General features: G+C 44.1%; 1 protein-coding gene across 1 annotated transcript in view; it reads right to left on the minus strand.

The window, feature by feature from the left end:
• Positions 1–9,040: 9,040 nt before the first annotated feature.
• ADORA2B (adenosine A2b receptor) overlaps positions 9,041–24,657 on the minus strand; it is a 132,458-nt gene continuing 116,841 nt past the window's right edge. The window contains exon 2 of the mRNA XM_078679992.1: positions 9,041–13,770. Within this exon, the coding sequence (XP_078536118.1) occupies positions 13,056–13,770 (715 nt within the window). The 3' untranslated portion in view covers positions 9,041–13,055. The remainder of the gene's footprint in view (positions 13,771–24,657) is intronic.

Below are 24,657 nucleotides of genomic sequence, written 5' to 3' on the forward strand. Positions count from 1 at the left end.
ATTTACCAGCTTCTCTGCGATCTTGCTGTTTCCAGGGAGAAGGGATATGGGCCTGTAGTTGGCGAAGTCCTCCGGGTCTAAAGAGGGTTTTTTCAGCAGACCTTTGACTGCTGCCGCTTTCCAGCTGGGGGGGACAATGCCCTCCGAGAAAGAGGAATTGATCAGGGCCGTGAGGGGGGGGATGATGGTACTTGACACTTTTTTTAGAAAACGGAGGGGGGCAGGATCAAGGGGAGAACCACTTTTAATTGCGGCCATCGTGGTTCCTACTTCTTCCGTTGTTACGGGACCAAAAATGTCCAGGGAGGGTTGGAGGGCTGGCGGCAGTTGAGGATTGGCGATAGTGATGATAGGATCCGGCTGTGTGGGGTCCTGTTCGGGGGGGGTATGGTTAGAAGAATATTTTTAATCTTCTCGTCGAAAAAAATGGCTAATTTTTGACATTTGGTTTCAGCTGCTTTGGGATCGAGGGGTTTGAGTGGGGGGTCGGGGGCGTGGAGTAGTTCTTTTAGAACTATATAGGTTTCATGAGCTGAACAGGCCGCGTTTTTAATTCTGTCCTCGTAGAAACTGGTTTTAATGCTACGGAGCTCTTTTTTGTAGGATTTTACCGCGGCGCGGAATGCTTCTTTCCGTTCCTCGGTTTTTTCCTTCCTCCAGATTCGTTCGTTTCTTTTGCAAGCCTTACGCAGCAGATTGAGTTCCGGGGTGTACCAGGGTGAGGGATTAACTCTCTTGATATGTCTAAGAGAGTGGGTTTTAGGCAGGATGGCGTCTAGTGATTGGGTAATCCAGGTACTGAATTTTTTTTCCCCTTCTATGGTGTTATTGGGGGGATGAGGAACATTTTCTCGGAGTTTGGCTGCCCAGACGTCTGGTTCCAATTTCTGCCATTGTCTGGAATACATTCTGATTTTTGGGGGTGGCGTGGGTACAGTAATAATGTCCCATACTAAGGGAAATAAAAAGTGGTCCGTCCAGGGAAGGGGGATGTGGTCAAGGGATCTGAGGTTGGGGATATTAGAAAGAATGGGATCAAGCAGTTGCCCTTTTTCGTGGGTAGCCTGTGGGTTTTTAAGGTCTAGGCCCATTGAGGTGAGATCCTGGAGTAGTTCATTGGCCAGTTTGTCGTCTGGATCCAGAAAATGTACATTCAAGTCTCCTAATAATAGGTAGTTAGTGGTAGACGTACATTTAACGGAGGTCTGGTCAGCAATTTTGGTAGAAAAATCCCCTAAGTTGCCTGGTGGGCGGTATATCAACGTTCCTGATATCGAGGTGACAGGGGAGATTGTAATGGTATAGTGGCAGCTTTCATAACCCTTGATGTTGCCATCAGACGTTCTGCAGGTAAAGGTGTCTTTGAAGATTATTGCAAGTCCACCTCCCCTACCTTCTGGTCTGTTCTGTGAGCACATAACGTACCCGGGGGGGAGTGCTGAAACGATGTCTGGGCCACTACTGGAGGTAAGCCAGGTTTCTGTTAAAAACAGAATATCTATGGCATTGTTGATAATTAGGAGGTTCACTTCTTGTGCATGTTTCACAAGAGACCTGCAGTTAAGTAGGCCTAGGTACAAACCCTTTGATGCCACGGTCTGACTGCCCGGGTTACAGCGGTCACAGGAGGAGAATTGCTTGTCTCCGGTTAGGATGCGCGAGCAGTAGGGATGTTTGTTGGTGTTCAAGGCTAGCAGGTCAGACCCGGGTGTAGGTCAAGTTGTTAGGAGCTGCCACGGCCAGAGTGACAGGGCCTAAGGCCGGCTGGGCCCGGACGGGCCCAGACGGGCTTGCCTTTGGCGGCCTTTGGCGCGCTGACGGCGCGCCCGCTGCGCCCGTCCGCTGCGCGTCTGGTGGTTGCACATTTTTATGGGTGGAAAGGGGGCGGGTGGGCGTGGCCTGAGAGTGGGCGTGGCCTCAGTTCCTCGCCGTGAATGGCGTCCAAATGTTTGTTTGTTTGTAAATCGGTGCAGCGAAGGGGTCGCTGTTTGGCGTGTCTCAAGCCCGCTGCACAGGTGCCAGCCAGGTGAGTGCGCAGTTAAAAATACAAGTAATTTTTAAAGTGACACAAAAATAAAAATTTTTAAAATCGGTCGTCTCCCGGCTTCCGCCTCAAGAGATTTAGCAGTTCTAATTACTTAGCGCTGTTATTCGCGCTTTTATGCTGTGGCGGGTGGGCGTGGCCTGAGAGTGGGCGTGGCCTCAGTTCCTCGCCGTGAATGGCGTCCAAATGTTTGTTTGTTTGTAAATCGGTGCAGCGAAGGGGTCGCTGTTTGGCGTGTCTCAAGCCCGCTGCACAGGTGCCAGCCAGGTGAGTACGCAGTTAAAAATACAAGTAATTTTTAAAGTGACACAAAAATAAAAATTTTTAAAATCGGTCGTCTCCCGGCTTCCGCCTCAAGAGATTTAGCAGTTCTAATTACTTAGCGCTGTTATTCGCGCTTTTATGCTGTGGCGGGTGGGCGTGGCCTGAGAGTGGGCGTGGCCTCAGTTCCTCGCCGTGAATGGCGTCCAAATGTTTGTTTGTTTGTAAATCGGTGCAGCGAAGGGGTCGCTGTTTGGCGTGTCTCAAGCCCGCTGCACAGGTGCCAGCCAGGTGAGTGCGCAGTTAAAAATACAAGTAATTTTTAAAGTGACACAAAAATAACAATTTTTAAAATCGGTCGTCTCCCGGCTTCCGCCTCAAGAGATTTAGCAGTTCTAATTACTTAGCGCTGTTATTCGCGCTTTTATGCTGTGGCGGGTGGGCGTGGCCTGAGAGTGGGCGTGGCCTCAGTTCCTCGCCGTGAATGGCGTCCAAATGTTTGTTTGTTTGTAAATCGGTGCAGCGAAGGGGTCGCTGTTTGGCGTGTCTCAAGCCCGCTGCACAGGTGCCAGCCAGGTGAGTGCGCAGTTAAAAATACAAGTAATTTTTAAAGTGACACAAAATTAACAATTTTTAAAATCGGTCGTCTCCCGGCTTCCGCCTCAAGAGATTTAGCAGTTCTGAATTAAGCAGACCACTCTTACCCAGTCCAAAGATCAGGGCTTGATCCATCACCGTTATTTAGCTCACTGCCCCATCCCAGCTCAGAACCTGGCTATATGCAAATTAGTCTGTCCCTGGCCCAGTGCATCATGGGAACAGGGCAGACCAAACTACCAAGCCAATTCTTCACCAGAAAGGAGACAAGCTACCGGGGACCGGTTTCTGGCATTTCAGCCTCGTCGGCCCGGCTTGCTTGCAGCAGAATTGTTTTCTGACCAGGACCAACCTCGCTGTTGTAAATACGACCTGTGGCCCCGAAAACAGCTGGACGGAACTCGTTGAGAGCTTGGAACATTGTGTTAAATAGCTCTGTTCAGAAAGAAAGACTGAGTTAAGGGCCGCGGTCGTACTACTGAAATATATAAGTTGGTTCTCTTGATGAACTATAGGAGTCTGCCTGTGAGTCTCTAATGGACACAGGGAGAAGATCCCTCAGTGGTAAGGAGAACCCTCTGGTGGTGTGCGTGCTTTGTGGATACAAAGATTAGATTTGGACTTTTAGAGAGGAACAGAGTTAGATTTTGGACTTTTAGAGAGCATGTTTCCTTTTGCCCGATTTGCTATGGAGGATGAACGACCACTTGCCCCTCGACGGTATATTGATAATATGCAATCATTTTCCGGATGGCCCACCAGAGTGAAGGTGGCATTCGTTGCTTTTATTGTTATAATCACAGTAATTTTGATGTGTGTATTTGCGTATTTAGAATTTCAGCACCCTGTACAGAAATTGCTAGGAACTACCCCTGCCCCGGAGGAACACCTCTTTTATTCCTTACCTCCACATAAGGCTAGACACAGAGAAACTTATTCGACAAATGTGTTTATCGAAATGCTGCACCAGACCCATAGCACAACCAACAAGACGAATTGTTGGGTCTGTGGGTTACTCCCATCAGTAATGCATCAGCATGAACTATTCATGTCCCACTTACCTAGCTGTGAAGCCTGGTTCCAACTATTGTCACTGATGTACTCTCACTATGTAGCTGAACCTAAGATATATACTGAAAAAGACTATGAGGCCATTCTGAAGTATATAGAACAGCACCAAGGGTTTGATGCTGAAGGAAATGGAGGAGAGGGATCCTTGGACCCAAATGCTTGTATGAATGTGTACACGGAGTATAAAAATGCTAGCTGGTTACAAGAAGAAATGCAGGATTATGAACTTTTCAACTCCACCATGTATTTTCAGCACTTTAAAGAACGAAATGTCACTAATGACAAAGCTTTGCCAATTCCTATTATAAATGGTACTTCCCCCTTTTGCATACAGGGACGAGGTCACATTAAGGTAGGGAGCAGTAGATTTAATTACACTTACACCTTGCAGACATACAGTACTCCCCCTGTGATTACTCCCCCCAATGTATATTTTGTGTGTGGTGAAAATGCATATACGTGGCTTACCCGGGGATGGGCAGGGCGGTGTTACCTTTCCTTCCTCTACCCCCCAGTTTATATTGCCCCATCTGACTACAATAAGACCCATCAACTAGTCAAAAGAGAGATAGAATCTAACCGGAGTATCAGGAGTTTCGATACGGATAGTACTGATCAGACTGACACCTCCTTGCAACAATTTGAAGACTTTGCTAAAGGTCTAACCCCCTTTTGGGGACTGATTTTTAATAGCCGTAGCATAAGACGCCTGTCAAGAATAGTGGAAAATGCGGTTCAGACCACAACTGGGATTCTGACCAATATTACTGTTGAGCTTCAGGCGACGAGGCTTGTTTCGCTTCAGAACCGGATGGTTCTTGACGTCATCCTCGCAGATAGGCGTGGAGCCTGCCGCGTGATCGCTGATTCAGCCCCAACCATACATCTTGCAATCCAGAAATTACACCGATTAGCCAGTGAAGCGCATGTCGACAATGGTACTTGGTCCCTTAGTGGATTGTTCTGGGGTCTTTTAGCTACCTGGGGTTGGAAAATATTTATGATTCTTGCTGGAGCCTTTGGAGTCATATTTACTTGTTGTCTGTGTCTCCATTGTGGCCCAGCTTGCTGTTCTGTGCGGCTAGAATCACGTCTGCCTTGACTATCTCTCATCAGGCCAAAGTCGAAAAACAAATGATTCAGAAGGAGGTTTCAGATCTTATCCAGATCGATGAGGGAGTGTTTGTGGAATACATCTAGCTATATTGGCTATAGTAGGCCAAAAGGGCCGTCTGATGAGATATATAAATGTGTTATTGACCTAATATATACAATATAACCTTATAACCGCACGTTAGCATTGCATCATTCACATTGTATTATTGTAGTTAGGAATGATTCACTTTCTGTTGCTTAAACCTATTGGAGTGACCAGAGCCATCTTGTTTTGTTTCTCTGTTTTACGTACACTTTCCCTGAAATCACGTGATTGAGTTTTCTGCATGAAACCACGATGGCTGACTTAGATGTCTGCTCCACTCGCTAGTTTGTAGCTCAGGGAAACCCAAGGTCACACCTGCCCTTCTTGTGGGATGCGCACATTCTAGCAGATTCCAGTCCTGCACTCCTCCAGCTACAGATAGAAAGGGAGGCACCTTACTGACCTCCCCCGGAATAGCTTAGGCCTAGCTACTAGCAATCAATTGTGCCTTATATGGGTCTTCCTGCTGGCACACTGACAAATTGTATCTTTCCTAGTAAGGTGACATTGCGGTGTGTGTGAAACGTATATATACTCTGTACCATTTGCATGTAGTCAGTCTCCTCTGCGCACCTCCAAGGGTCGTGTAGACTGAGGCTCCCCTGTCAGGGCTTGTATTTGCAAAATAAACGATTGAACCTTCTCCATTGCCGACTGACTTATTATATGTAACTAAGATATATGGGCTATAGTCCATTAGTGTAATATTTTGATACCTTCAATATCCCTTCCTACCTTAATCCAATGTTTTTTTACAAACCGTAGTCTCCCTCCCACGTTACTTTTGCAGTCCCCTTACACACTCTCCCATTGTACTCCTTATTGTAACATGGCCTACAATCCACTCCTGGTACTCATAATCTCTCAAACCTTTTACTTCTCTTCTCGCTTTACCCCTATTTTAATTTGATAAACCCTTTATTCCCCTCCTGCTTGTACTCCTTTTTCAAACCCCCTACTCCCTCTTTACTATTTTTGAACACACCACTTATTATTTCCTCATCCATGCCTTCCCCTATTATGTATGCCTGCCCACTTTTCCCTCCTTACTTGTTTTTCATGCCGACCTTTAAAATAAACATTTACCTTTTCCATATAAACATTATCTCGTCATTTTAAAATCCCTAAGGCCAATTATCTTCATTTTATAAAATCGGCAAAATGATAGACTACACTGTTGTAGTGATGTTGTTCTTTATGCTCTTCTAATGTGGAGATATTTTGTGATGCTCTGATGTCATGGTATGCACTGGTGATATGGAGGTCTAGTGGGATGCAGTTGCTCTCTAATGCCAGTGCACTTTCTTGTGATGTTTTAAAGTTTTTTTAAGAGGATATTTAACTCCGAGATGTTGTTGCAATCTCGTGATGATGTTCAGCTCTATCCTGTTGGTCTTACAGGTATTGCACTTTACGATACTGTTGAGGTTTATTTCTATGGTACTGGGCACTATTGTGGAGTCATTGTACTTTCCAGCAATATTTCTTCTAAATTTCAGACATTAAACCACCATGTCATCTTTGGGGGGGTACCGGACATAGATTTCAAATCAAAATGAAGGATTTTTGGAAACAATCTGAAGAATTGCAAAAACAATAAATAAAACCACTTTCGCCATAAAGTTTTAAAATAGTAAAATAAGTATTTACTTTTCTGCAAATATACATTACAGTAACAAATGGATATGAACAATTAATTGACGCAATGAAGCGGTTTGACAGAACACTAATCGACCAGTTATGTGTTACAGGACAAATACAGATATGGATAGCACAAGACATTCTCTGGCATTTAGGCTCAAATTCACATTTTCTTTGCAAAAAAATATAAAGATATAAGACTTGTTTGATTCATGTAGTTTACCAGAAACATTCCCTCAAACAGCACAGTATTTCAAGGTGCTGAGCGGATGAGGAACAGTGCTTTCGATGGGCCTAAAGAGCAAGTTCACCTGTAACTTTGGTTCAACATTCAAGAGATCCCACCTCCTCATCTGCAGAACATTGAAAGGTTAGAAGGCATGGAGAACTCTTCCCAGGGGTCACATCTTGATAGTGCTGTCACCTCACGCGGTCATTGTGGATACTGATTCCTGTCCTGGACTTGTATGAACTTCTGTAAATTTGGGAGTGGTTAAGGTTGGTTTGCTGCCTTTGAACAAATTACACTAACACACCTGTTGGTTAGGCAAATGTTTCCTAATTGGGTGAAATAAAGTTAGATGGCTACCCTGCATGTTAAGTTGGAGATATTCTAGGGGCCAAGGGTAAAGTCACAATTAGTTCCCATGTTTTGGCGTGCAGAAAAGACAAGCAGGAGGGCAGACTGATGACGTGAGCTTGGCTAAATCGAAGGTAGGTCTCCTTTTTAAGATTTTATTTGAAAAGATCAACTGTGAGCTATGTTTGGCCTAGGCTGAATAACTGTTCAAAGTTTATGCGAAACTGTGTCCAGAAAGAAAAGTAGGTTTAATGAAGGAACAGTGGATGTGTACAAGCAGAAGATAATCCAAGCAGAGCTGGTCAGCTTTTGAGGGCACTTGTGGTTAAAGTTTGGGCCAAATCAGTGATGAAGCCTATGGCGTAGCGGGCTGGACCCTTGTAGTCCTCACAAAGGTTTTTTTCACAGTAGAATTGTGAATGTAGACAGGACAGTATGCAACGCTCATTTGCTTACCAAAAATAGGTCCTATTAGGGGCAGTGCAACTCCCACTGAAAAGATATAAGAAAAGCCCATTCGTTTTATCAGTCCCTAAAACACTGCATTATCTTAAGATAGAACAGGGCTGGTTCCTTTCAGAGCATTTAGCAGAAGGTGAAATGGTTTAATCGGAATCCGAAAGATTTAGATCCGGACAGGTTTTTAATTGTTGATCTCTCCCTCAAAGTAAATCTCCAAACAGTACTTATGTTACCCAACTAGTGTTGTTATACTGACCAAACGCATCCACGAGACAGTTTGGAGCCTGCAACATGTATGAAAAGCCTACAAGTGTTTGTGTTGCTGGCTTTCACCTGGTTTCCTCACGCTGGGGCCACGTTACCTCTCCGTGGCTTCACAAGAGCCTGGTGGCCCTTCATGCAAGATAGTACTTGTGTAACCACAAGACAGACAAGTGCATAGGGGAGGTAATGGGGTAACTCGGCCATCTGTATTTTCCAATGCACAGGGTGCGGATGCTTAAAATTCTGAGAGGAGCCCAAACAGAACCAGTTGGACCACATTCAGATTACATTCTTAGCTTCAGCACTAGATTCTTGCATTACATTCGCGCTGACTCTGTTCCATCGACAACCCATCACCAGTACCTCCCATTCAGTTTGTGATTCACTTCTTTCACTGCATGTGGTCGTTAAGTGATAAGTGACTTTGTGAAGGAAAGTTTTCAGGGTCACTACACAGATACATTGGGAGCAAAGTGATAATGTATGCACTCACTAGACCAGGACAGTGGAAACCCAAATTCTGACACTCTGCTGCAACCCACTGTGTACTACCTATCGTCATTGCCCCATGTTCTGCCTGATGCATGGTTGGCACAAGCCTTGGTGTTGACCAGCTTCTTTTTAGTGGTTCTCTGGTAGATGCACATACCATTCAGCTGTCTGGTTTACATCTTCCCTGGAACTCAGGAGGGTAAATTTGCATCATAAAACAGTGCACTATATTGGAAGGACAGTGATCTTGGTCACATTGTGGTATGGTGTTGGGGGTAAGTCTGAGTTTCTGATGCCCACAGTGAATAACCTCTCCCTCCCACACCCATGACAAACCCCCACCACAGTCCCATCATTTTCCTTAGTGCAACATTTACATTTTTCACACAGCGCAAGGTCTGAAACATTAACTTCAAGAGTCATTCAGTGCATGTGTATAAATAACAATAAGGCATTTTATTTCCTTGAACCCTGGGGTTTTACACAAAAGTTTAAAAAAAAAAGTGGTGATTTTAATAAATAAGGCAATTACACTTGTGTTATATAATAAATTAGATCCTATTAGCTCTATTCGATACAGGTGACTTTACAATTCTGGAAACACTGTACAGCACCGGGGGGTCAGCAAAGGTGCCTGCTCTCCCATGTGTCCTGTGATAAAGTGTTGAATGCTTCAAACTGAAATGCAGACCAGGCTTCTAGTGTTTAAGTAACAGCTTGTAAGCTCGGATCTTTCTCTGAGCCTTGAAGTGCCTGGCGAGTAACAATCACACTTTCCAGCATTTAAAATGTAAGTTCTGGGGAGTTTCTGTCACTGCCCTCCCCAAGCATATCCTTCATTAAAAAACAATAGAGGCAATAACAGACCGATAGCTTTTTGAGTGTTGACTCATATGTAGGTCATCGTGCCACACAAAATGTGAACTATGGCTCAGCTCTGCTGGCTTTCTTTGTCAAGTGGTACCTGTGGGTGTTTATTGTGTCTTCACAGGCCATGAGTGTGCCCATCACCGGTCATTCTCTTGATTGTGAAAGCAGCTATCAAATCAATGTCCTCCTGCAAAGGGCCTATATTCACACCGTTTAGTACTGGCAGCACCACCGCCAAAGCCAAAAGGTCTGGTGTTGATGCTGTATCGCATGGAAAGAATTTTTGCATGCAACACATTAAACTCAGACCTATAGGCTTTGACAATGCTTGTTTTCTCAGCTTTGTATTAAAAATGTACACCTTGATGGAACAAATCGAATGTACAGGTATGATTTTCATTTTGGTTTTTTAGGTAGAACTTGTGCAGGACTAACATAAAACAGCCTTTCTTCTGTTGGGAAAACTGGTCAGTTGTTCGGAAGCAGGACTACAGTCCCCAGAATGGAATGTACTTGGTGTCTGGTGGAAGTAGTAAATGTGGGTCACAGTATTTTTTCTAAGACTTCACGCAACGTCGGGCAGCAAGCAAAACTGCTTTGCTGCATTGCGTTGCGTGAACTTGGGGGGAGTAGAACTTTGCTATATCTACAAAGAAATGGCACAGTTCTAGTCTCTCTATGCACTTGGCACATTTTATGCAGCCATGCACCAACGCAGGCACGAGTGACAGTGTTGTGGTCCACCGAGTTTTTGTGCACCAAAACTATGCTTTAAGGCTATTCCATCTATATATATGTACTGAAGAATGCAGCACACATGCAAAGAGGAAAAAGCAATGAGAAAGATATTTTTTTTCGTTACACCATCTCTAGGGAGATGCTAAATTTTATCATAAATCCATACCTACAAGTCTTTGTAGACATGGATCTGGTTCAAAATTGATGGGTGGATGCACGGGAATGCTCATGTGGCCACCCATGTTACGCCTCGCAGTTGCAAAGTAACTCAAGATTACTTTTTTATTTCAAAGCATTGCAAATTGTGATCTGCTCTATTTACAAACCAAGGCAAACGACTTTATACCGGGTCTGCATTAAAAAAGCATGGTAAACTATTCCTAAATCTGGGCATAAGTTTGCATGTAGGACAGGGTCACTTGAGCATTGCTAAGTTTTGGTTTGTGCTGAGAATGCCCGGTTCAGGAAAGAACTCTAAAAGCACCATATTGATTTTGAGTGCTCTTCCTATTCTGAGGAACTATATTAGCCTGGTTGGTGTCCAGTAGAGATAGTGGTTTCGTGTTCTGCTTAAAACCTAAGGCCCAGATTTATCAAAGGATTGCATTGCCCTTGTGTGACGTAGGGCAACGCAATTCTTAAGTCAGATTTACCTTCTGTGGCACTGCATTCCTGGGTACGGTCACTGCCTTGCATTACTGTGCACCAAGAAGGCGTTACATGGGGTGAGAGTGGGTGTTCCCACACATCCACCCATGTATTTTGGCGCATTCCCAGATCTGCCAAGACAGGAACACATGGGAATGCGTCAAAATGCTACCCCTTCCCGACAGAGGAAGCAACTTTTCTATTTTTATTTTATTTCAGGGATTAAAAGGCACACCCATATGACGCACAGACTGAAAATATTATAAAAAATGTTTTAAATCAGGCTGTTATGATGTATCTAAATTTGAACAAGTGAAGATGAATGAAAACATTTCCAATATTAAATACCTCACAAGCTCTTTTCTGTAAAGTTTTAAGTGATATGGAAATTTAAAAATTGTATCTCCTTATTAGGAGTGCCACAGACAGCAGAGAAAAGCTGCTGCACCCAATTGTGTTTAGGCTTGTTTCACAAAGGACCAACTTAAAAAAAAAAATAATACTTCCCCTTTAACTCCAATTCACTCCACAAAAAGGAATTGCCAAAAGGTGGTCCAGATATTGTACTCGAGAAAAAAGGAGTTGTGTCCCTATCCGTATTAAGAAAGGGCAGGGATACGACTCCACTGCAGCTGCCCATGAAGCATTAAGTGGTGTGTCACAATTAAAAAAAATATTAAAAATCACACAATGGAAAAAAAAAAAATTAAATCACTCTTTCATTCATGTTTGGACCTTTCTGACAATTACCCCAGGCTATTTTGGGTTAAGCTGTCCTTTACTTTGAGGGGAGCTTGATGAACTTTAGAGAAACAATATGGTTTTAAAAAAAACACACACACAACAACATTGTGTGTAGCTGGTCTCTGTTATTGTCTCTTCACTGCTTCCTGGCGAAATCGACCAGTCTGGACAAGACCAAATTTGAGGTAGCAGAGACAATGTAAGCGCAGGCGTGCTTTTTTCTTTTCCTAGTTAATATTTGGGTGTCTTTCAGCTAATATTTGTATTAACCGCCCTACCAGCAAATATGATGCCATTTTTAGTGTTCTCTGCACTCAGAGCATGAGGAGGCAGGAGAGCTTTCAAGACCTGGTCTGATGACATGTAATTGTCTCACCACAGTTTAAGGCTGATACCTGGGCCAGGTTTGAGGATGCCATGAGGTTCTGAACTACAGTCTCTGCCACCCTCTTCTCAACTTAGTCAGATTAAAACTGCAGGTCGGAACGTCCTGAAACCACCAGACTGAGTGGAAACAATACCTAAATGCGACATGTCAAAGGATTTTGAACTGCATTCTCAATCTGATAATGCAAGATGCATTTTTAGATGCTGTCTCCTAGTGATTTCAAATCATCTTGCTTTCACTACATTGTAGAGGACAATGGCACAGTGTATTGGATGCTACTTTAGCAACAGTGCTAGGCTATTAATATAAACGCCATTCCATGAGATTCTGGGAAATGCAGTCCTGCTCTTACCTAAACTAAGTAGGGGCATTTTCCATTATCTGGCAGGCTTACCATGTCACCATTTTGCTGAGGATTGTACCAGCCAGCCTGTAGAAGACAAATGTCACAACAGATACTAGAATGAAGCAGGTGGAAGCTAGAAAACAAACAGGATCGTTTGGTACCAAAGCTATTGCAGATTTCCCAAGAGCGGCTGCCTGCATGCTAACCCTATCATGCTAGCTATTTCTGGCTATCTGCTTATACTACCCTTAGAGTAGCACAGATCACCTCAGGTGCCCATCTGTTGTACGAAAGGTTCCAGGAAGCTGAACTTCGGAAAGTCACTAACTTTAGTACACATTCGGCTCATAATGTATTAACACAATTTCATCTTTAATTACGGAGGTTTCTGTCTGAACAACACAAGAGGCTACGATCACCATGGCAACCAAAAGAACAAACCTTGGAAGAAACACATCACATCTATCTGAGGAGGTCACAATGATGTGCACACAAAGAAACATTAAGATCCATAGATGAGGCTCTTTTATAAAAATAATTCAAATGTACAATTCTTAAAAGTGTTCATTCTTCACATCCTATAAGACCGGACTCCACCACTGTGCATAAGATGTCCATCCATTGCCAATGAGAGGACAAGGGAGATGTTCCGCTGTAAACCATAACTACTGGAATGATGATCGAGGTGTCTTTGCAGGCACTACTGTATCATATGATGGCATTGGCTGCACTCACGCTGCTGATTTGCATCGGTCTGTTGTGGCTGGCTTTGCCATTTGGGCACTTGGAAAAATTGTCCTTCTGGCAGACAAAATACTTGGAGATGATCTTCCGAAATGTGCAGCGGAAGTCCTGAATTTTGTAGGCATAGATGATGGGGTTGACAACAGAGTTGGCATGTGAGAGGATGATACCCATGAACATCACCTCACCTGGCTTTTCCAAGTGAGGAGCAAAGAGAGTGAAGCAGTTCAAGATGTGGACAGGTAGCCAGCAGAAGGCAAAAAGTCCCACGATGATCGCCAGCGACTTTGCGGCATTCACCTCCTTCTGCAATGTGGACTTGATTGTTCGAGAGTTGTCTGAGCTGATGCACTTGAGCTCAATCTGCCGCAGCTGTTTGCGGGCGACCATGAATATCTTAATATAGATGCCCAGCATGAGCAGCAAGGGGAGCAACACACATCCAAAGAAGTTGAAGTAGACCATGTAGCTCATGGTAACCACACTCTCAAACAAGCAATTGATGGAGCATCCCTGGGAGCTCCAGCCCGTCTCATTCATGTTCTTAGTTCTGTTGGCCCCACATTCATCGTCCCACCGGTTCCAGCCCATGAGTGGAGTGAGACCAATCACAAAGGAGAGGATCCAGATGACTGCGATGGTGCCTCTGGCTCGTTTCCCCGTCACCAAACTCTTGTATCTGCAAAGACAAAGTCAGATATTGATTAGTAAGGAGAGTCCAGAAGAAACAATGCCTGTAGTGATATATAGCAAATATTCCCCCCTAAACAGTCTTGAAAAGCATTATTACGCTAACTCGAATAATTGTTCAGTGTCATGTGCCACCAGTTAGGTGGCAGGATTCTATAATCTAGGATGCCTTCCGGTAAAACACCTTTTACTCAAGTAGGCAGCCCACCTTAGTCCAGGAAGGCCGAATCCATGAAAGATTTGCAAGGGTGGCCACTATCTATGTAAATGAATTGCATCCAGGTGGTCCTCTTGAAAACCTGGCATTGATCCGGTCCTTCAATGGAAACTTCTGTTGTTTAGTCTTCCTTCTTAGAAATGTCATTATTAAAACCTGTTACTAGGTAGCATGAGACCGTGTAGAATACAGAACAAGCACACAGGAGTCATCTAAGAATCACTGCAGTTTTGCACAATTTTTTCCAAGAGTTAGCTCTTGATACTTTGAATATTACTTCCTACAATTTGAGTCAGAATACACCACTATGATTCTAGCTGGAATGCTCATTCATTGATGGGTGCGATGGCCTGGCCACGGTAGGCCAGTGGCATCCAACAAGGATTACATAGCCAATGGTTTTCCAAACAATCCTGCTCCGACACTTGTAGAAGACTCCGGTGTTAGCCAACGGAAAAAAAACATAATTTGTCCTGAAATGTTGCAACTCAATACAGCTAACCCAGCGTATGACCCTTGTGAGTATATACTCTGTAGTTAATAGGTTGCTTACACTATATGCACCTGCTAATCAGGCCGTAATAGGTTTCACTGTTGCATGATCGGAGTGGATGAGGGTATAGCCAACAGAGGAGTAAGAAACACAATCTGTACCTACCCACTCAATCCTAAAAAACATTCTTGTATATAGACGAGGAACTGCTAGCATAGTTTATTCATTACAGGACCTCTTCCGAGCCGTATCGCTGCCTTAAAGGCAATATTGCATTTCTAAAATAATGCATATGTTATTCTTGATAGATAGTTCCAGGTGATTAAATAAAAATAAAAAAGGGTGATCACATTTCTCACAATCCATTGTGAACAAATCGTTATTGGAACAAGTGTACGAGCTGCACTGACATAAGAATAAGACATAAATGCTGGACTTCTGGAACACCCTTTACATGATTAATTGCCCCTACGCTGCTATTACTGTCACCCAAGTCAGGGGTAGTAATTTCATCAACTTCTGAGGGTTAAAGTCACCTTGCCGGTATCTGAACCTTGGACCAGTGGGCTGCGCCTTCTCCTGTAAGGATACCTACCATGTGCCAGCGTGAGCAGCATGAAGGCAACCTCTGGAAGGGTTTGTGTTGCAATCATGGCAGGTTAAGGGTGCATTGTCGCATTTCCTTGTATAGTCCTAGGAGTGTTGATGCCTTGCTGATACCAGGCATCACTCATACAACAGATATAGAAGCTCCTGGAGCCCGGTAAGCCGACATAATCCCTGTTACTCAGAGCGGGATAACGCTGTGTATGTGCCCAGGAGGATCTTTGGCTCAACAGCATTTAAGCGTGGAGAGAAAACAAGTGATTTGCAGCCAAGGCTCTGATTAAACATTACGAGTGATGCAATGACGAGGCCAGAATTACATTTACAGGAGGGAATCAAATATTACCCTGTCAACATGGAAAATTGAGCTATTCGTTCAGCAATTCAACAGCTCGAAATCCGAGCATAAATATTGGTTGATTCGTGCATGTTTGTCATGCCATGGAACGTAGAAGAAGTCCAAATATTGGACGACACCACGAAGAAGGAGATCAGGGGTGAAATACTGAAAAGTCCCCCCACTATGCACTCTGCTGGACTCACGCACACACCCTAGCACTATGGCGTGGCGCTTGGCAGTAAATTCTGCACCATCGCTAGAGAGGAGAGTGCCATCTCTCTGTAGATATGGCTATCCTTGTCGTGCAGGACTCCAAAGTGTTGTTTTATTACTTTTATTAATTCAGGCCAGAGTGAGAAGGGGCAGGACCAAAAGAAGCCAGCCTCTGCAGCTAGTGTAATGGGGGCAGCATGTGCACCTGGTGTGATATGTAAAAGGTCATGCTATTCAGTGTAATTTTGGAGAGGTTAGGTTGTGCTTCCAGTGTAAAAGGGAGGAGCCGCTGTGCCGCTGTTGTGATAGGGGTGAGGGCATAAGAAGCCAGCCTCTGCAGCTAGTGTAATGGGGGCAGCATGTGCATCTGGTGTGATATGTAAAAGGTCATGCTATTCAGTGTAATTTTGGAGAGGTTAGGTTGTGCTTCCAGTGTAAAAGGGAGGAGCCGCTGTGCCGCTGTTGTGATAGGGGTGAGGGCATAAGAAGCCAGCCTCTGCAGCTAGTGTAATGGGGGCAGCATGTGCACCTGGTGTGATATGTAAAAGGTCATGCTATTCAGTGTAATTTTGGAGAGGTTAGGTTGTGCTTCCAGTGTAAAAGGGAGGAGCCGCTGTGCCGCTGTTGTGATAGGGGTGAGGGCATAAGAAGCCAGCCTCTGCAGCTAGTGTAATGGGGGCAGCATGTGCACCTGGTGTGATATGTAAAAGGTCATGCTATTCAGTGTAATTTTGGAGAGGTTAGGTTGTGCTTCCAGTGTAAAAGGGAGGAGCCGCTGTGCCGCTGTTGTGATAGGGGTGAGGGCATAAGAAGCCAGCCTCTGCAGCTAGTGTAATGGGGGCAGCATGTGCACCTGGTGTGATATGTAAAAGGTCATGCTATTCAGTGTAATTTTGGAGAGGTTAGGTTGTGCTTCCAGTGTAAAAGGGAGGAGCCGCTGTGCCGCTGTTGTGATAGGGGTGAGGGCATAAGAAGCCAGCCTCTGCAGCTAGTGTAATGGGGGCAGCATGTGCATCTGGTGTGATATGTAAAAGGTCATGCTATTCAGTGTAATTTTGGAGAGGTTAGGTTGTGCTTCCAGTGTAAAAGGGAGGAGCCGCTGTGCCGCTGTTGTGATAGGGGTGAGGGCATAAGAAGCCAGCCTCTGCAGCTAGTGTAATGGGGGCAGCATGTGCACCTGGTGTGATATGTAAAAGGTCATGCTATTCAGTGTAATTTTAGAGAGGTTAGGTTGTGCTTCCAGTGTAAAAGGGAGGAGGTCCAGGCTGTGCCGCTGTTGTGATAGGGGTGAGGGCATAGCAAGCATAGACAGGCTAGTCGCGGCTGGCTGTGCCCTAGAAATGGTGCCAAAAAGGCCAGGCCTTTTGTAGATGCCATCCTATGCTGCAGATAGAAGCGTTCCATTCACTGCAATTCTTTATCTTCCTTTGCAAACCAACCGTCTTACATTTTTCTCACTCCAGTGTTCACACTTGTTGTCTTACACAGTACTCTGTGCCAACCCCAAACGTTACACTGCTTTAGGCAAAATACTCTTTGAACAGTTTCCTTTTCACATCACATCACCCACAAACACCAGCAAGATGTAGATCATTAAAGAAGAATGAAAACACATTGAAGAGAACGAACACGCCTGCTGATTTAGACCGCTGTAGACGGGGCTAGTATTAACCACCGCACTTGGTGTTCCTGCCCTCTACTAGAGTCCAGGTCTAACTTTCCTTGTATGTTTGGGCTACAGGGCCCATTTCCTTCACTGTGGTTGTTATGATCGTACATCCAGTTACAGCTCAAATCTAGAGTAAGCAAAATTCATGATGGGGTAACATGGTTGTAAAATGTCTATGCAGACCGCTAGGACCCAAGTGTATGTTACAGTGTGGTGGCATTCAGAAAACTAGCATAGCAAAGGGGTTTCAGTCGACATGGATTGCCTTCTTTCTGCATGGGGTGGCACCACAGGATGACAAACAGAAGACTGCTGGAAATCTGTTCCCAAGGAAGATGCAAGGGCCTTCTCGCATCCACCTGGGAGGTGTGAATTCGAAGACCATGCTCAGTTAGCGAAAGGAAGCGGTCATGGGGTTCAGGCAGCTTGTTGTTAGACAGCTTTCTGTTGAGCCAATCACAGGTATTATAGAGGGATTACCAGGAAAATGTCCTCCATTTCATTTCCAGGGAAAGTCAGACAATACCTGCTGCAAATAATAGGAGCTTCACAATTGAAACTCATTGCTGTCCCTGAAGAGTGAGCCAGGAACACCTTTCATCAGATTAATATGGTACTAAGGCACTTCCGCTTTGGAAGTTCTCCAGTTACCAAACGCCATTTGTGTTGCAATACTAACTCAAATTACTAATTGTACGATTGTTAGACAAACCACACCGTGAACAGATTATTACATTTTTCACACAGGTGCTCCTCAACCCTTAGTAAAGTGTCAGGATATAAGAGGCTTAGGTTTGGGCCAAGATGGTTTAGCATTGAAAGTACCTTGTACAGAAAGCCTTAGGGTGTCAGATGTAGAGCCCATCCATCCAATGCCCACCCCTGTACTACAGTGTATAAGCCGGGATCTTCCTCAGCTCTTCGGGGCAGTGAAGCCCTGACCCCATGAATATAGACCATCAACAAACCACAATGGACTTGAATATATCCATATTCTTCCATTCCATTGTGGGCGGGTGATGGTGCAAAAGATTGCAAGTCTTTAACAAATCACAGAAAGATGTGGCATTTTAGGACGGCACCAAATGAACCATTCTTGGAGTAAAAGCAAGCTGACGCCCCTAAACTCAATGTTTTTTAATATTTGTATGCTATTTCTTCATGGGTGACCTGTGCAATTACCTCTGGAGTGGTGGCCCATGAAGCCCATGATTTGTCTCCTCCAATGGGAGGACATAAAAATGGGTGTACAGGGAGGAGGAGAAAGATGCTACCTGTTCAGTGCCAGTTCTATGTGACACAGACCTACCCTGCTGCTGTTCTTGCTGTAACTATGCAGAGCGAAGGAAGCTTGAACCGAGGCTACCTGCGCTTTATCTGCTGCAAGTCCAAGACAGAAGCCTGCACTGCTCTTGTGTGTGCTGTCCAAATGTGTACGAGGGAAACTTGGGCAGCTGCTCCCTTTGTTGTGGTTGTGACTGTTCTGTGCATGTGAAGAAATCATGTACTGCCATTACACGGATCTGCCTGCCCTGTATGGGGCACTCTTGAACTGCTCCTGCCAGTGCTGCCCATCAGTTGTGTGCTAAGGGAGATGTTACTCCTGCTGCCCATACGGTTGGGGGTAAAAGAGTGAGGTCAGAGAGTGTTAGTGTGTTTTGTTTGTTTTTGATGCTGTGCCTACCTTCTGGATAAAGACATTGTTTGGGTGTGCGTGGTCCTCCTGCTGTGTCTGCATTGTGGGTGGAGGCATTTTGTCAACAGCGCTTTGGGAAATTAGTCTCCTAACCACTAAATGCATAGAAGTATTCTTTGAAAGAATGGTCAGATTTTGTGATATGTTTGATATTAAAGCAAAATAAGGGGTAAGCAATAGGCTTTTCATTCATGGAATTTCAAACAGTGTCTTATAGAATAAGCTGCTGCTGTTATAGCCATTTTGCATTGATATAACAGACCTTTAATTCGAAATAAACCATTTTAAAAGCAAAAGTATTTCACACAAGCTCTTAGAGGGGAGCTCTACACCCAATACTAGCTATTGTCTGAGAAACGGTAGTAGAACTTGGTCCTTATACGACAAATTAAGCATATAACATTTTGGTCTCTCGCTGTGGCCTTGACTGGTCCTATCGATTCCTCCACTCTTAGAACTCCAAGCCTAATCTCAGACCGCGCAGCGAACTCCGCAAGCTTGAAGGGGTCGCAGAAGGATAGATGTGATGGACATGGAGCGTTGCGTGATCCATACTAAGCGACAAAAGTCCAGGATCTTGTGTAGTCAGGCTGATGAAGAGAGCTGAGGCAGCTCGATATCCTTGCCACCTCATCAATACTCCCACACGCTGGCAGCTGGGACACGAGCAATGACATATTGGGCATTGCTCAGTAGGTCTTCTGGGGCCCTTTCACGCTCCTATCAAACAGACGACAGGTACTTAGCTGGACCCCCAAGGATACCCTGCGGAAACCAAGAGCAGAGGAAGCATAAAGACACAATTAACGCCTAATCCTTTCTCCGAAATCGGAGCAACAGCGCAATATCCATCAACAGGGCTGAGCACACAAAGCCTTTTCGTGGAAAAGGACACGTGGCAGCCAGAAAATACAATAAGACGCGCAGAGGATGACAAGACCATATCCCTGATCTCTACTGCCCACTCTAGTAAAGACCAGCGGCATAGCATGGTACGTGCTCTGTGTGCTCTGCTAGGCAGCTGCACAGTCTGTGTGTTCATTGTAAATCCGTTCGAAGACCACTTCACACTGCAAGATTACCGACGACAAGATAATTTGGTTACTGTCAAGCTTTGTGCGCTTTCTAGGAATTCAAGCACATAATACTATTGAATTAATATAATTGGTCATTGATTTATCGTGCATGGAAGGAAATCTAAACCAGCAATACAAATACTTGACTAGTTGTTTTTAAGACATTTAAATAAAGGTAGTTCTCAACATGGCAAAGGAGAACTGCAGCTGATGGCTTGACCTTCGGGAAGGACAATTACCGAGACCACCGATTGAAGAAAGTGGGGGGAGGAGAGGGAGACATAGGAAGCAGTGTTAACTTTCCAATATGTGTGATGGGTTGTGAGGCGATAATATTGGGTGAGGGATAAAGAAACAGCTTCACCAAACAAGGGAACAAGCCGGCAATATAATGATAAAAAAATGTTTTAAACTGATCGCTTGAAGCAGGGCTGCCCAACAAAGTACCAAGAGTAGATATCCACTTATTGCGTTTTCGTACATTGAATCTAATTGGAATTAATTTATACAGCCAGCTCACGAATACAGGAACTATGCTGGATTTTAATGATATGCACTATGTTGGACCCCACATAAAAGGAATTTTGCCGTTAAAATATGTCACTACCATGTTCCACATGAGGGAATAAAGCAACTATTTTACAGGTAATGCCCTACATAATTACAGATGTATATTTTGAAGAGACAAGGGGACACCGAAGCTGTGCAGAAGGGACCTTGGGTGTGAGTATCTGGATAGAAACAATGGTCCCTCACAACATGAAATTTGCTTTTGCATTTAACACAGAGATACAATGACATCTATGTTCTTATATTCAAATAGATGTTTATACTTCAATACAAGAATTGCACAAAGAACAAAAAAAGTGGGGCAAATTACAACAAACAAAACAGGTTGCCAAACTCCAGCATTAGACATGTTGCCCAGAATACAAGTGAGCATTGTGAGCCAAGGAACATAGACATTTGCACCATAGCCGTTTGCAAAAACAAAATTCTCATTTGTGTCAAGGTGCTGAAGTCGACGTTTCGATCCCTTAACTAGGTAATGGGATCATCAGGACATTATAATTTATGCCTGAGAACAAGGTCTGCAGTTAGGATCCACAATGAAGGACCAGGTGAGCGTGGACCTCCCACGTAACCAGTAGCAGACTGATAATGCTGGTAAGGACCGAATCTTGTGCGCTTTGCATCAAGATCATGATAGAGTGGAGGCCGGTCGTCTGGATTGGCCCGGGGGTGGGGGGGATTCCACGGTTCAGGGGAATTGTGGGGATCTTGTACGCAATGCTTCGATAGGTCGTGAGGGAGTAGAGTCGACGCCAGGCATCAGGGTCAGCCCAGACAGAGCTTCAGGATCCGAGGGATAAGCAGGAATCAAAAGCAGACCGGGTGCATAACCAAAACCATGGTGAACCCGCGGTCAGCGTGCCGTGAAGAGGTCTTCGATTTGCTTTTCATTCCTGCTTATTCCCTGATCCTGAAGCCCCACCCGGGCAGACGCTGATGCCCAGCGTCTATTCTACCCCATCACGACCTACTGAAGCATTGCATACAAGACTCCTGCAATTCCCCCAGACGCCGACCCAGACGCCCAGCTTCCACTCTAATGCGACCTTGAAGCAATGCGCACAAGATTCGGACCTTACCAACATTATCAGTCTGCTTCTGATATGGGAGGCCCACGCTTACCTGGACCTACATTGTGGATCCTAACCACAGACATTGTTCTCAGGCAACAATTATAATTTCCTTATGATCCCATAACCTAGTTAAGGGATCGAAATGTCGACTCCAGCACCTTGACAGAATTGAGAATTTTGTTATTGCAAAGTTCTAAGGTGTTAATGTGTATGTTCCTTGGCTCACAATGCTTACTTGTATTCTGGCCAACATGTCCAATTCCAGAGTTTGGCAACCTGTTTTGTTTGTTGTAATTTGTTCCACTTTTTAAGTTTTTGTGAAATTCTTTTATTGAAATATAAACATCCATTTGGATATAAGATCATAGATGTCATTGTATCTCTGTGTTTAACGCAAAAGCAAATTAATGTGAGGGACCAATGTTACTATACAGCTACATAATTACGGAAGCACTTGCTGCCAAGTTGTTTTAGTTACTAGCCTCATTTATGAAATTTATAAGGCTTGCTTCTAGGTACACACTTGTGGATATCGGAGTTGGAGATTCTCAACTACTGGTGGATTAAAATAAATCTAGATGCTGGTGATATTTTCCCCTCAGCATAAAATAGTCTATAAAAACGCTCTAAAACAATGTGAACACCCTCCAAAACAAAGAAGTTAAAAATAAATGAGACGCATTACACCATACATTATGTCCAGGAGAACACGGTCACTTAGAAAATGGGTTGCTCATATAAGTAGGCATCTAACACAATTGTATGCCTTGTGCAACCAAGGAGTAAACACAGTATTGTGCACTGTTTGATTAAATAGAAATACGTTTTTGAGGCGTAGTTGCCATTTGGGCATACATTTTAAGAGGTGCCATTTCAATATGAAGTGCACATTTGTCATCGCCTAGATTCACAACCATCTGAGGGGGTGTAGTTTACGGTCTACTTATTCCAGGATTAAGTCACACTTACTCATGAAAGACACTTGCCAATTTGACCTGTAAAATGTACTCAACAGGCTAACCAGTCACTGGGTATATGGATAAGCATTTTCGTTTTAAACCTAGTATTGTGCTCGGTTGAGGTCGCTGTAGCCCAAAGGCTGCCGCCTCCAAATTCAAAACTCCTCTGAAACGACTCACTCAGAGCCCCCCCCCCCCCCTCCCCAACCTCGGAATCGATATAGTAATAGAGCCAGAGTTCAATGTATCTTATTAAACTTCCTATCTTACTCCTACTTAATGTACCCTGGAAAATTACCTCCACTATTTTACCACGGAATTTTGTACAGAGTGCAATTTTGAACTTGCAGTTGGTAGGTAACCTCTGATACAGGTTATTGACAGGGCAGTTTGGGGGGGGGGGGGGGGGGAGTTGTCTGTGTGGAATCCTTTGGAAAAAGTAAAGAAATATTCTGTGGCAGTCAGACTGAAAGCCAAAAGCATGACACTAATATAGAGAATTTCCCAGTTCTGGAAACCCTCGAAATGGTGAACTCTTTCTTAAACTGTTACTTGACTAATTACTTCCGGTTTGCGAGGGCATTTGCACAAAAGTGGCATTATTCCGATAAACCATGGTCTTCTAGTCATGCAGGTTGCCTTGCAGAGATAAGAGGTCTAACTTGATGAAGAGTTTGAATATGGTAAGAGGTTAAATGACAGTGACAGTTTGGCCTCCGAGTGAGCATTCGCACTCGAAAAATTAACTTAGGAGTGTGGCTACCGACTGCAAGAAAACCCGGTTGTATTCACAGTTGTAACTATGGTGTTCAATAGACCGTGCTCTACTGATGATTAATGAGTAGACATCATTGTTTCCGAAAGTAGAAAATTGAGCACCAATGTATTTACTGCTTTTCCTCAGTTTAGCATCTAGTGATTTTAGTCAGTTCCCTGGTAAAACAGAATGGGAATCAAGACCAAATATGTCTTCCTATTAGGTGGTCGAGTGTATGGCTCTGAGTAATAAAACAATTGAAAAAGGAATGACTGAAAAATTAAGCACGGAATATGTAGGCGTGTATTATTAGTCCCAAATTCAAACTTGAATGCTGTACACATGTGAGAAAAATGTTATATTTCTCTTTAAATGTATACGTATTCTGCCCAAAAATACGATTAGTGCTTTTAAAAATAGGTTTGGCCTCAACTAAAACACATCCTTGGCAGCGCATTGCATCGGAGTAGGGCGCTGAAGTTTTTATTATGCAAGTAATGATACGCCTGAATTCTGACCTATCTGTAGTTTGTTGATGCCGGTAACTCGTACACATTTAGTCTGTGAATGTATAACTTGCCACACCTTTTTTCTTGACAGTCCTCTGAAACCATGCTGCACCGGTAGGTACCTTGGCAGAATTTGATATGCAAGTGGATGACTTGCTGAACTTTTTCTCACAAGTATTCTGAGGCCGTGTTGCACCCGGTAGCTCACAAGCATGTTGTCTGAAAGTACGTACTTTGCTTAGAGTGACAGTTAAGCAACACAAATAACAGAGATATGCTCTTGAAAATCCTGATTTTGACGTGGAAGTACCCCTTGCAGAGAACTAAGTGTAATATGTGTGGTCGATAGGTTTTATGGGAGAATTATGCATGTCACAAGGAAAAACAACTCCACTTTGCATGCCCCTCCCTACACATGAAGAACGGACAACCGATCCATTTTGCAAACAGATTTTTATTGGTTTTTCAAGGTGACATGATAGAAAAACAGCCCAGAGGGCCCAGTAGATAATCAAACGGTGCAATTAAGGTCCAGTACATTTACCCCTCCCCCCCGCCCCTTCTCAATGTCATGAGGTCTGCCTTTCTCACTCAGTATCAGTTCCTCTTATCTGTTGGACAACAGGAGCACCCTCATGCCATTTCACCTCCCCTCCTCGTGCCTAGCCTTATGGAAATATCACAGAGCACCTCCG

This window comes from Lissotriton helveticus, chromosome 3_1 (genome assembly GCF_964261635.1).
Source record: "Lissotriton helveticus chromosome 3_1, aLisHel1.1, whole genome shotgun sequence".
NCBI lineage: Eukaryota > Metazoa > Chordata > Amphibia > Caudata > Salamandridae > Lissotriton > Lissotriton helveticus.